This window comes from Salmo trutta, chromosome 31, assembly GCF_901001165.1.
Source record: "Salmo trutta chromosome 31, fSalTru1.1, whole genome shotgun sequence".
In the NCBI taxonomy this organism is placed as follows: Eukaryota; Metazoa; Chordata; class Actinopteri; order Salmoniformes; family Salmonidae; genus Salmo; species Salmo trutta.
In genome coordinates this window covers 36,535,124-36,548,938 of record NC_042987.1, presented here as the reverse complement: position 1 = coordinate 36,548,938, position 13,815 = coordinate 36,535,124, and the positions used below count along the sequence as shown (strand labels likewise).

At 40.8% G+C, this 13,815-nt stretch overlaps 1 protein-coding gene across 6 annotated transcripts in view; it reads right to left on the bottom strand.

Moving 5' to 3' along the window:
- The window catches only part of LOC115170136 (abl interactor 1), a 47,311-nt gene that overhangs the window by 19,792 nt on the left and 13,704 nt on the right, over window positions 1–13,815 (bottom strand). For all 6 annotated transcript variants that reach the window (XM_029726462.1, XM_029726464.1, XM_029726461.1 and 3 more), the window contains exon 2: window positions 9,814–9,981. In XM_029726462.1, coding sequence (XP_029582322.1) covers window positions 9,814–9,981 — 168 coding nt within the window. The remainder of the gene's footprint in view (window positions 1–9,813; window positions 9,982–13,815) is intronic.

Below are 13,815 nucleotides of genomic sequence, written 5' to 3'. Positions count from 1 at the left end.
AAAATGTGAAAAAACATTTGGGCATTTTGTCTGTACATCCACGGATGAGCCAGTCACACTTCATATGCAATATAGGCTATGGGATGGTAGCTAGCAAAGTCCACAGACGCAATGCACACAACACTAAATACTTCCTCCAAGCTAGCTAACCACTGTATTATAATTAAATCACAATGGATTAGCTAGTTTTCATGAAACAGCTGCCTGTGTTAACTGCCCAGTTAGTGCAGTGTCCTTAGCTAGCTAGCTAGCTATGTTGATGTTAGCTAGCTAGCGAATATGCTAATGTTAGCTAGCTAGCTAAACATTTGGGTATGGGCTGGCACTGGCAGTATGGGATTGTGGAGAGTGAATTTAACTGTTTCTTTGTCATCTTGCTAGGTAGTTATCTAGCTGTGGCCATCTGGCTAGTATCAACAAGGCCTTTCTACAAAATAGCAACATAAGCGTAGATTTTTGTATTTATTTCGTTTAACCTATATTTAACTAGGCAAGTCAGATAGCTTGGAATCTAGACCATAAGCAATACACATGGATATGCATTGCCAAACAACGCTACTGCCACCTTCTGGTTTAGAGTATTTTAACAAGACTTGAGTGGCTGAGGACTTCCAAGTTCTTTGCTGTGTTAATACAAAACAGATTGACTGCTGACACTCTGTTCAGAGGTGCTAAGTACTGTTGACAGGCAAACGTGTGTGTGTGTGTGTGTGTGTGTGTGTGTGTGTGTGTGTGTGTGTGTGTGTGTGTGTGTGTGTGTGTGTGTGCGCGGGTGCGCGAGCGCCCTGGGCAATGAGGTCACACTTCATTCACTATTCATCCAACTGGGTTAAGTACTCTTTAGTGATTCCATTGCTGTAGGGGCTAGAGATGGAGAACAAGTGCGAGATAAAGAGATCTTTAATAGACAGGGAGTTCATTTGACTTTCTGGATGACCTTATAAAGAAGTCCCCGAGGTGCTGCCACACAAACGTCTCTGTGTTCGATACTACACATTTGTGCTGTGTGATAAAAATAACTTCTTTCCGGAGGAAACCAAATGGTCACGCCCCTATATAGCTGGAAACCAGCACAACACCCTGCCCATTTCCTGTCGGAGTCAGAGCGTGGGCTCACAAACTAAAAGTTCCTACAGAAAGAGGTTGGCGGAAGAGGGGGGCGAGAGACCAACGGACAGAAAATGTTGACAGAAGATGAGAATGAAAGGACAGGAAAGAAAGGAAGATCAAAATGAAGAAAGAGACACAAAGGTTTATCTTTGTGTTTAGAAGTGTGTTAGTTCTACTGTTATTGTTCAGTTGGTCGTTAAAGGGGTATATTCTCTGTAGATTGGATCTTCATTTGGTTGTGTACCACAAACAGTACCGCCATTAGAGAAGAGCTGCTAAATCATTTTGACCACTGATGCAAAGCTAGTGTAACAGAGGTGGTTCTGTGTGCTATGCTCGTGTGATGAGTAACCTTAACATTTACGTTTGCTCCCCGGGGCTAATTGGGATTTTGGTTCAGTGGGTTCGATATCAGGTGATCTGGGTTTAATATCAGGTCAGTCACGCTTGTCTGTTGAAAACACATTCAACCAGAAGTTTGTGTACAGACGGCTTTGAGAGTGTCTAGACACAGCTAATGCAATCTAACTTTTGAGGGTACAACTCCCTCTCTCTCTAGCAACAGTTCTGGTGTAATCTCTTTACTCTGATAAACATCTGGCTGCTATTTAAAAGGCCATTATCTCCCAGGAACAGACGGCAGTTCCGCTCTAAGAACAACTCGTTAACTACCAGCCAGTACATCACAGAACATGTGTTACATTGCCAAAGCAAGTGAAATAGATAGTAAACAAAAGTGAAGTAAACTATTAAAATAAACAGTAAACATTACACTCCAAAAGAATAAAGACATTTCAAATGGCATATTATGTGCAAATAGTTCAAGTACAAAAGGGAAAATAAATAAACATAAATATGGGTGTTTGTTCTTTACTGGTTGCCCTTTTCTTGTGGCAACAGGTCATAAATCTTGCTGCTGTGATGGCACACTGTGGTATTTCACCCAGTAGATATGGGAGTTTATCAAAATTGGATTTGTTGTGAAATTATTTGTGGATCTGAGTAATCTGAGGAAAATATGTGTCTCTAATATGGTCATACATTTGGCAGGAGGTTAGGAAGTGCAGCTCTCTCTCTCTCTCAAAATTCTGGGCATGTCTTTGGATGGGAGATGTTGAGGATGAAGGCAAATTCATCTCGATTGTACCAACAAACAAAAACAATCTAACAATTCTGGAGCCCTATTCTGTTGGTCAAATATAAACAATAATAGCCTAATTATCAACCCAAAATTCATGACAAACACTGGATTAGGTTGCATATCAAAATATCTTGAATCATGCATTCCTGCTTGGACATGTTAGATGTAACTAAGTATTTAATGAGTACCATGTCAGTACTCTATTACACTTCTTAATAAGTATTGTGAATTAATTTATTAGATGATTACACATGTTTCTATGTTTCTATTTGGTTATTGGATTTCGACCCAATCATGGGCTGGTACCAGGAACTGAACAATGTAGTGGCACCAGTGACACCAGGGGAAATAGTTAAGACTGGAGCCCTGGAGAGGATTTGGTCAAATCACTTCCAATGACTGTTCCAATTGCGAATGCAGCCCAATCCTTCTACACAGAAAAGGCGATGACAAGGTTAGTGGGTCGTCATAGAGATGGAGGAATCAGTCAGTCGTGGAAAAGATGAATGAGTTCAACAGGGGACTGCTGACAATCTATGAGTCAAAGTAAAGTGTGGGGGGGTGAATCAAGGATAGATGTGTGAACAGAAACCTTGGTCAGAGTGGGGGGGGGGGGGGGCATTAGTGATGTGAGAGGCATGTAATTAAAATTCTGCGTTTAGTCTTTGGTTTGGGGCCACCAACTCAAATATTGTCAGTGTCTTGATATAGATGATCTAGCTTATGAAAAAAGATTGCTGTTAGAGTGCAGTATAACTGCAGTATAGTACAGTATAGTACAGTATAACCACAGTATAGTACAGTATAGTACAGTATAACTGCAGTATAGCACAGTATAACTGCAGTATAGCACAGTATAACTGCAGTATAGTGCAGTATAGCTGCAGTACAGTATAACTGCAGCATAGTGCAGTATAGCGGCAGTATGGTACAGTATAGTGCAGTATAACTGCAGTATAGTGCAGTATAACTGCAGTATAGCACAGTATAACCGCAGTATAGTGCAGTATAGCTGCAGTATAGTACAGTATAACTGCAGCATAGTGGCAGTATAGTACAGTATAGTGCAGTATAGTGCAGTATAACTGCAGTATAGTACAGTATAACTGCAGTATAGTGCAGTATAACTGCCGTATAACCGCAGTATATTACAGTATAACTGCAGTATAGTACAGTATAACTGCAGTATAGTGCAGTATAACTGCAGTATAGTACAGCATAACCGCAGTATAGTGCAGTATAACCACAGTATAGTACAGTACAGCTGCAGTATAGTGCAGTATAACTGCAGTATAACTGCAGTATAGTGCAGTATAACTGCAGTATAGTACAGCATAACCGCAGTATAGTGCAGTATAACCACAGTATAGTACAGTACAGCTGCAGTATAGTGCAGTATAACTGCAGTATAACTGCAGAATTGTGCAGTATAACCGCAGTATAACTGCAGTATAGTGCAGTATAACTGCAGTATAGTACAGTATAACCTCATTATAACTGCAGTATAGTGCAGTATAACCACAGTATAGTGCAGTATAACTGCAGTATAGTACAGTATAACTGCAGTATAGTGCAGTATAACCGCAGTATAGTACAGTATAACTGCAGTATAGTGCAGTATAACCGCACTATAACTGCAGTATAGTACAGTTTAACTGCAAGAGAAAATACCTTTTCTTCACCCAACAATAGCGTGTGAAAATTGGAATGTCTTTGAGATGTACAACCATATAATTAGGAATTAGAATACAGTAGGTTTAATACATGAATTAATAAAACGTAGAATAGAGTAATTTAATAGGATCTCTATGTGTACAACAGCACTGGCCATTTTTTCACGAGACTTCTTTCTCCGAGAGAAAAAGGTTTATTTTTAAGAGATAATAATAATTGCTCATTTTGATTTAAACATTCTCATTCATGACTATGCATTGTTGTTTCAGCAGGGGGCCTAACTAAAAGCCTTGTCAAATGGTTACTGTTGAAAAACAACGACAATTCAGTATTTGTTAGATAGCATAGACTACGGTATCTAACTAATACTAAATTGTCATTGTACATGAGATAATTCAGTTACCAGTAGTTAGATATTAACTTAATGGGTAAAACCAACTTCAATAATGAGGAAGCTGTACTTTGCTGAGTGTCAAGTCATCTCATGTTCAACAGGTGGGGACAGGCCCCAGAAATGACATTTCCTAAGAGAAACCCCGCTGAGTTAATGGAGAGATCCCTGGAGCGACATTTGAAAGATGGGCAACGCTGCCCTATGCCCCTTTACTTGGTCAAGACTGGTCCGCTTGGTCAAGACTCTGGGGGGATTTTGCTACAAGCTGTTCATAGGAATTCATCTCTCACCAAGTTTGCAATGGCTCTTCACACCCAAACCTCCTCAAAGCTAAGGTTGGAAATCCCAATCCCTGGAAAGCCTCATTGATCAGCATGCTCTAGTGCAAACTAGACCGTAAAAACACCTGAATCGACAACTCATCTCACCTCCTGCACTAAAGGTGGATGCTACATCGCTTCAACCGTGATCCGATATAGCCGTGATACAGTATATCTTCAATATGAAACAAAAGCAATAGCTACCAAGGACCAGAGAGCTACAGAAGCTAGCTTATTGGTCTATTTATCATTTCTCTACAAAGAGGACTCATCTCAGTGCTTATACATGCAGTTCCATTACTAAGGTGGATGAAACACAGAACCTCCCCAACCCACAAGGGAAGAAAAAAATACATTTCAATGTATTTAACGTCATGTAAAATGTATTTCAAATACATGTAGATACAGTGTCTAGTGAAAGTCTACACACCCCTTACACAGTTCACATTTTGCTGTCTTAAAATTAAATCTACATTTTCAAAATCATTTGTTTATTAAATCAACCGAAGAGGTCTTGATTGCGTATCTCTTCACACTCCAGAGTTAACACTTGGTCTGAATACTTATGTAAATGTGACATTTCTGTTTTTTTATATATACATTTGCAACAATTTCTAAAAACCTATTTTTGCTTTGTCATTATGGGGTATTGTGTGTAGATTGATGAGGGGGGAAAACGATTTAATCAATTTTAGAATAAGGCTGTAACGTAACAAAATGAGGAAAAAGTTAAAAAGTTATTTTTTTTGGCCAATCTGGGATGTGGCTTTTTCTTTGCAATTCTGCCTAGAAGGCCAGCATCCCGGAGTCGCCTCTTCACTGTTGACGTTGAGACTGGTTTTGCTGGTACTATTTAATGAAGCTGCCAGTTGAGGACTTGTGAGGTGTCTGTTCCTCAAAATAGACCCTCTAATGTACTTGTCCTCTTGCTCAGTTGTGCACCGGGGCCTCCCACTCCTCTTTCTATGCAGACAGTTTTCTCTGTTCTGTGAAGGGAGTAGTACACAGCGTTGTACGAGATCTTCAGTTTCTTGGCAATTTCTCGCATGGAATAGCCTTCATTTCTCAGAACATGAAAAGACTGACGAGTTTCAGAAGAAAGTTATTTGTTTCTGGCCATTTCTGGCCTGTAATCGAACCCACAAATGCTGATGCTCCAGATACTCAACACGTCTGAAGAAGGCCAGTTTTATTGCTTCTGTAAATCAGAACAACAGTTTTCAGCTGTGCTAACATAATTGCAAAAGGGTTTTCTAATGATCAATTAGCCTTTTAAAATGATAAACTTGGATTAGCTAACACAACGTGCCACTGGAACACAGGAGTGATGGTTGCTGATAACGTGCCTCTGTACGCCTATGTAGATATTCCATTACAAATCTGCCATTTCCAGCTACAATAGTCACTTACAACATTAACAATAGTCATTAACAATGTCTACACTGTATTTCTGATCAATTTGATGTTATATTAATGGACCAAACATTAAGCTTTTCTTTCAAAAACAAGGTCATTTCTAAGTGACCCCAAACGTTTTTATAGTACCAGTCAAAAGTTTGGACACACCAACTCATTCAAGGGTTTTTCTTTATTTGTACTATTTTCTACAATGTAGAATAATAGTCAAGACATCAAAACGATGAAACAACAGATATGGAATCATGTAGTAACCAAAAAAGTGTAAACAAATCAAAATATATTTTATATTTGAGATTCTTCAAAGTAGCCACACTTTGCCTTGATGACAGCTTTGCACACTCTTGGCATTCTCTCAACCAGCTTCATGAGGTAGTCACCTGGAATGCCTTTCAATTAACAGATGTGCCTTGTTAACCTCTCTAGGGGAGGTGGGACAAAATCGTCCCACACTATTCAACAGCCAGTGACAAATCAGAGCGCCAAATTTAAAACCACAAAATGTCATAATTCAAAGTTCTCAAACATAGGACTATTTTACACCATTTTATAGATACACTTCTCCTGAATCGAACCACGTTGTCCAATTTCAAAAAGGCTTTACAGCGAAAGCAAAACATTAGATTATGTTATGAGAGTGTAACGGTTGTCTGGAACACAGGACCAAAACGCAGCGGGAATATGAATGCTCATCTTTTTAATTTGAAGCAAAGTGAACACTTACAAAAACAAAACAACGACTACACAGTTCCATAAGGCACATAAGCTATACGGAAAACATTCACCCACAAACCCCAAAGGAAAAACAGGCTGCCTATGTATGACTCTCAATCAGTAACAACGCTCTACAGCTGTTCCTGATTGAGAGCCATACACGGCCGAAACAAATGAAACCACCAACATAGAAAATGAACATAGAACGCCCACCCATGTCACACCCTGGCCTAACCAAAAACAGAGGAAAAAACCCTCTCTATGGCCAGGGCGTTACAGAGAGTACATAGACACAAAAAACCACACAGCCATTTCCAAGCAACTAGCATGCATCACAAATACCCAAACCACAGCTAAATGCAGCACTAACCTTTGATGATCTTCATCAGATGACACACCTAGAACATCATGTTACACAATACATGCATTTTTTTGTTCGATCAAGTTCATATTTATATCCAAAAACAGCATTTTACAATGGCTCGTGACGTTCAGAAAAAATGTTGCCCCCAAAACTGCCGGTGAATCAGCACACCGATTTACAAAAATACTATTCATAAACCTTGAGAAAATATTAAATTGTTATTCAAAGAATTATAGATAAGCATCTCCTGAATCCAACCACATTGTCCGATTTCAAAATAACTTCTGAGTACTGCGCTCAGAAAAAGACATCAAGCAATACAGATAGCCGCCATTTTTGAGTCATCTAAAATCATAAATAAAACTAGAAATATTCGCTTACTTTTAGTAATCTTTATCAGAAGGCACTTCCAGAAATCCCAGGTCCACAATAAATGTTGTTTTGTTCGATAAACTCCATAATTTATGTCCAAATAGCTCCTTGTTGTTCGCGCGTTCAGTTCAGCTACTCCAAATGTAGGACGCACGAGGAAAATGTCACGAAGAAAAGTAAAAAAAAAATCTATTTACGTTCGTTCAAACGTGTCAAACGTTGTAAAGCATCAATCTTTAGGGCCTTTAGAATGTGAAGATTCAGTAATATTCCAACCGGACGAAACCAGTGTCTTGAAAAACGTTTTGGAACATGGAGCTACCTCTCGCATGAACGCGCGTCTCATTCCCGGGGTCACCAACTTCTCAGCCTTCTCATTCGGTCTCTGTTCATCATAGACGACTCAAACAACTCTCTAAAGACTGTTGACATCTAGTGGAAGCCTTAGGAAGTGCAAAATTAGTTAGAAAGGCAAGGACTTGAAAGGACTACAAGCACCAGAATTCTCACTTCCCGGTTAGATTTTTCTCAGGGTTTTACCTGCCATATGAGTTCTGTTATACTCACAGACATCATTCAAACAGTTTTAGAAACTTCTGAGTGTTTTCTATCCAAATCTACTATTAATATGCATATTCTAGTTCCTGGGCCCGAGTAGTAGGCCGTTTAATTTGGGTACATTTTTCATCCGGCCGTGAAAATACTGCCCCCTACCCTAGAGAGGTTAAAAGTTAATTTGTGTAATTTCTTTCCTTCTTAATGCGTTTGAGACAATCAATTGTGTTGTGACAAGGTAAGGGTGGTATACAGAAGGTAGCCAGCCCTATTTGGTAAAAGACCAAGTCCATATCATGGCAAGAACAGCTCAAATAAGCAAAAAGAAACGACAGTTCATCATTACTTTAAGACATGAAGGTCATTCAATGCAGAACATTTCAAGAACTTTGAACGTTTCTTCAAGTGCAGTCGCAAAAACCATCAAGCGTTATGATGAAACTGGCTCTCATGAGGACTGCCACAGCAAAGGAAGACCCAGAGTTACCTCTGCAGCAGAGGATAAGTTCATTAGAGTTACCAGCCTCAGAAATTGCAGCCCAAATAAATTCGTCACAGAGTTCAAGTAACAGACACATCTCAACATCAACTGTTCAGAGGAGACTGTATGAATCAGGCCTTCATGGTCGAATTGCAAAGAAACCACTACTAAAGGACACCAATAAGAAGAAGAGACTTGCTTGGGCCAAGAAATGCAGACAATGGACATTAGACAGTTGAAATCTGTCCTTTGGTCTGATGACTCCAAACTTGAGATTTTTGGTTCCAACCTCCGTGTCTTTGTGAGACGCAGAGTAGGTGAACGATGATCTCCGCATGTGTCGTTCCCACCGTGAAGCATGGAGGAGGTGTGATGGTGCGGGGGTGCTTTGCTGGTGACACTGTCTGTGATTTATTTAGAATTCAAGACACACTTAACCAGCATGTCTACCATAGCATTCTGCAGCGATACACCATCAACAGGACAATGACCCAACACACCTCCAGGTCTATTTGACCAATAAGGAGAGTGGTGGAGTGCTGCATCAGATGACCTGGCCTCCACAATCACCCGACCTCAACTCAATTGAGATGGTTTGGGATGACTTGGACCGCAGAGTGAAGGAAAAGCAGCCAACAAGTGCTCAGCATATGTGGGAACTCTTTCAAGACTGTTGGAAAAGCATTCCAGGTGAAGCTGGTTGAGAGAATGCCAAGAGTGTGCAAAGCTGTCATCAAGGCAAATATTTTGATTTGTTTAACACTTTTTTGGTTACTACATGATTCCATATGTGTTATTTCATAGTTTGATGTCTTCACTCTTATTCTACAATGTAGAAAATAGTAAAACATTCAGAATAACCCTGGAATGAGTAGGTGTGTCCAAACTTTTTGAATGGTACTGAATGTGTGTGTGTGTAACAGTGTAGGTTCCGTCCCTCTCTTCGCCCCAACCCGGGCTCGAACCAGGGACCCTTGCACACATCAACAACTGACACCCACCGAAGCATCGTTACCCATCGCGCCACAAAAGCCGCGGCCCTTGCAACGCAAGGGGAAACCCTACTTCAAGTCTCAGAGCGAGTGACGTCACCGATTGAAATACTATTAGCGCGCACCACCGCTAACTAACTAGCCATTTCACATCGGTTACGTGTGTGTGTGTGTGTGTGTGTGTGTGTGTGTGTGTGTGTGTGTGTGTGTGTGTGTGTGTGTGTGTGTGTGTGTGTGTGTGTGTGTGTGTCTAAGCCTGTGTATGTTTGTCTCTCCTGACCTGAGAGATGTGGTTGATGGAGGACTCCATTCGGCGCAGCTGTGAGGCCTGGATGTCCAGCAGCTGCAGCACGTTGTTGGCTAAGGCATTGATCTGGTATGCCACGCTGGCCAGGGACTGGGTGGTGTAGGCTTTGGTCTCCTCCAGAGCTTTCCTCTTGTCCTGGGCCTAGAAGATGATGAAAAAGAAGATGAAGATTACTTTGTTGTCCAATTGTACACAAGATGTAATGGATATGTTACTTCCCCTCTGAAAAACACATTAGAGCAAGGAGAAAGACCACCGTGTACATTACACAGTGTGTACATTCAATTCAATAAAGCTTTATCGACAGGCAACACTTTATATACACTGAGTATACCATACACTAGGAACACCTTCCTAATATTGAGTTGCACCCCCCCATGTGCAGAGCAATGCAGGCTGGGTATGAGAGTGGAATTCACAGCCACTTCCGAACAGACAGGTGCACATTGAGACGTTTGCCTCCGGGAATACTGGGACATTGGTTAGGAAGTGGGTCTCTCCCTGCTGCAACAGCCATTTGTCTGAGGCTACAGTCACACGCACAGCATACCTGGGTTCAAATACTATTTTAAATTATTTCAAATACTTTATCTCTACTTGATTAAGCTTGCCTGTCTTAATGTACCAATAGAATAGCCCCTAAACTGTATGCCCCAACTCATCTGGCACTCCAGGCAGACTAGAGCAAACACGAAACGGTATCTGACCGATTGGGGTCGATACAACAAACTAGAGGTCGACCGATTATGATTATTCAACGCCGATACCGATTATTGGAGGGCAAAAAACCTGCTGCCGATTAATCGGCCAATTTTTTTTTGCTATTTATTTGTAATAATGACGATTACAACAATACTGAATGAACACTTATTTTAACTTAATATAATACATCAATAAAATCAATTTAGCCTCAAATAAATAATGAAACATGTTCAATTTGGTTTAAGTAATGCAAAAACAAAGTGTTGGAGAAGAAAGTAAAAGTGCATTATGTGCCATGTAAGAAAGCTAACGTTTAAGTTCCTTGCTCAGAACATGAGAACATATGAAAGCTGGTGGTTCCTTTTAACATGAGTCTTCAATATTCCCAGGTAAGAAGTTTTAGGTTGTAGTTATTATAGGAATTATAGGACTATTTCTCTCTATACGATTTGTATTTCATATACCTTTGACTATTGGATGTTCTTATAGGCACTTTAGTATTGCCAGTGTAACAGTATAGCTTCCGTCCCTCTCCTCACTCCTACCTGGGCTCGAACCAGGAACACATCGACAACAGCCACCCTCGAAGCAGCATTACCCATGTAGAGCAAGGGAAACAACTACTCCAAGTCTCAGAGCGAGTGACGTTTGAAACGCTATTAGCGTGCACCCGGCTTACTAGCTAGCCATTTCACATCGGTTACACCAGCCTAATCTTGGGAGTTGATAGGCTTGAAGTCATAAACAGCGCAATGCATTGCGAAGGGCTTCTGGCAAAACGGACGAAAGTGCTATTTTGAATGAATGCTTACGAGCCTGCTGGTGCCTACCATCGCTCAGTCAGACTGCTCTATCAAATTATAGACTTAATTATAACATAATAACACACAGAAACACGAGCCTTAGGTCATTAATATGGTCGAATCCGGAAACTATCATGTTTATTCTTTCAGTGAAATACGGAACCGTTACGTATTTTACTTAACGGGTGGCATCCATAAGTCTAAATGTTCCTGTTACATTGCACAACCTTCAATGTTATGTCATAATTACGTAAAATTCTGGCAAATTAGTTCGCAACGAGCCAGGCGGCCCAAACTGTTGCATATACCCTGACTCTGCGTGCAATGAACGGAAGAGAAGTGACACAATTTCACCTGGTTAATATTGCCTGCTAACCTGGATTTCTTTTAGCTAAATAGGCAGGTTTAAAAATATATACTTCTGTGTATTGATTTTAAGAAAGGCATTGATGTTTATGGTTTGGTACAGTCGTGCAACGATTGTGCTTTTTTCGCAAATGCGCTTTTGTTAAATCATCCCCCGTTTGGCGAAGTCGGCTGTCTTTGTTAGGAAAAAAAAGTCTTCACAGTTCGCAACGAGCCAGGCGGCCCAAACTGCTGCATATACCCTGACTCTGTTGCAGAGGTGACACATTTTCCCTAGTTAAAAGAAATTCATGTTAGCAGGCAATATTAACTAAAGATGTAGGTTTAAAAAAATATACTTGTGTATTGATTTTATGAAAGACATTGATGTTTATGGTTAGGTACAAGTTGGAGCAACGACAGACCTTTTTCGCGAATGCGCACCGCATCGATTATATGCAAAGCAGGCCAGGCTAGATAAACTAGTAATATCATCAACCATGTGTAGTTAACTAGTGATTATGATTGATTGATTGATTGTTTTTATAAGATAAGTTTAATGCTAGCTAGCAACTTACCTTGGCTTCTTACTGCATTCGCGTAACAGGCAGGCTCCTCGTGGAGTGCCATGTAAAGCAGGTGGTTAGAGTGTTGGACTAGTTAACCGTAAGGTTGCATTCCCAAGCTGACAAGGTAAAAATCTGTCATTCTGCCCCTGAACAAGGCAGTTAACCCACCGTTCCTAGGCCGTCATTGAAAATAAGGATGTGTTCTTAACTGACTTGCCTAGTTAAAAAATATTTATATAAAACAAAACAACAAAAACAAAAAAAATCGGCAAATCGGTGGCCAAAAATACCGATTACCGATTGTTATGAAAACTTGAAATCGTCCCTAATTAATCGGCCATTCCGATTAAACGGTCGACCTCTACAACAAACCGTGCTACTGGTTACTGTGATGCTGTGTCAATAGAACATGTCCTGTATGTGCACAACGTATCAAAGCAAGTCCATACAGAAAAGCACATAGTGCAGACAAAAAGACAAACACAGATGTTTCAAAAGCCTCGTTCTTATGATGTGATGACATCACAAACTTGGCAAAGAATTGTACATGAACAATGGAAACACACACACACACACACACACACACACACACACACACACACACACACACACACACACACACACAAACTCTAGCCTTCCATGACACTTTTCCAGAGGAAGGGAGATCTCCACACCCTCCTCTGTTGACCTGGTATCAGTGATTCACTCCGTCTAGACAGGACCTGGTATTAGTGATCCACTCCGTCTAGACAGGATCCGGTATCAATGATTCACTCCTTCTAGACAGGACCTGGTATCAGTGATTCACTCCTTCTAGACAAGACCTGGTATCAGTGATTCACTCCGTCTAGACAGGACCTGGTATCAGTGTTTTACTCCGTCTAGACAGGACCTGGTATCAGTGATTCACTCATTCTAGACAGGACCTGGTATCAGTGATTCACTCCTTCTAGACAGGATCTGGTATCAATGATTCACTCCGTCTAGACAGGACCTGGTATCAGTGATCCACTCCTTCTAGACAGGACCTGGTATCAGTGATTCACTCCTTCTAGACAAGACCTGGTATCAGTGATTCACTCCGTCTAGACAGGACCTGGTATCAGTGTTTTACTCCGTCTAGACAGGACCTGGTATCAGTGATTCACTCTTTCTAGACAGGACCTGGTATCAGTGATTCACTCCTTCTAGACAGGATCTGGTATCAATGATTCACTCCGTCTAGACAGGACCTGGTATCAGTGATTCACTCCGTCTAGACAGGACCTGGTATCAGTGATTCACTCCGTCTAGACAGGACCTGGTATCAATGATTCACTCCTTCTAGAGAGGACCTGGTATCAGTGATTCACTCCTTCTAGACAGGACCTGGTATCAGTGATTCACTCCTTCTAGACAGGACCTGGTATCAGTGATTCACTCCTTCTAGACAGGACCTGGTATCAGTGATTCACTCCTTCTAGACAGGACCTGGTATCAGTGATTCACTCCTTCTAGACAGGACCTGGTATCAGTGATTCACATCTCCATATACATTGAGTATACCTTTGGCTGTG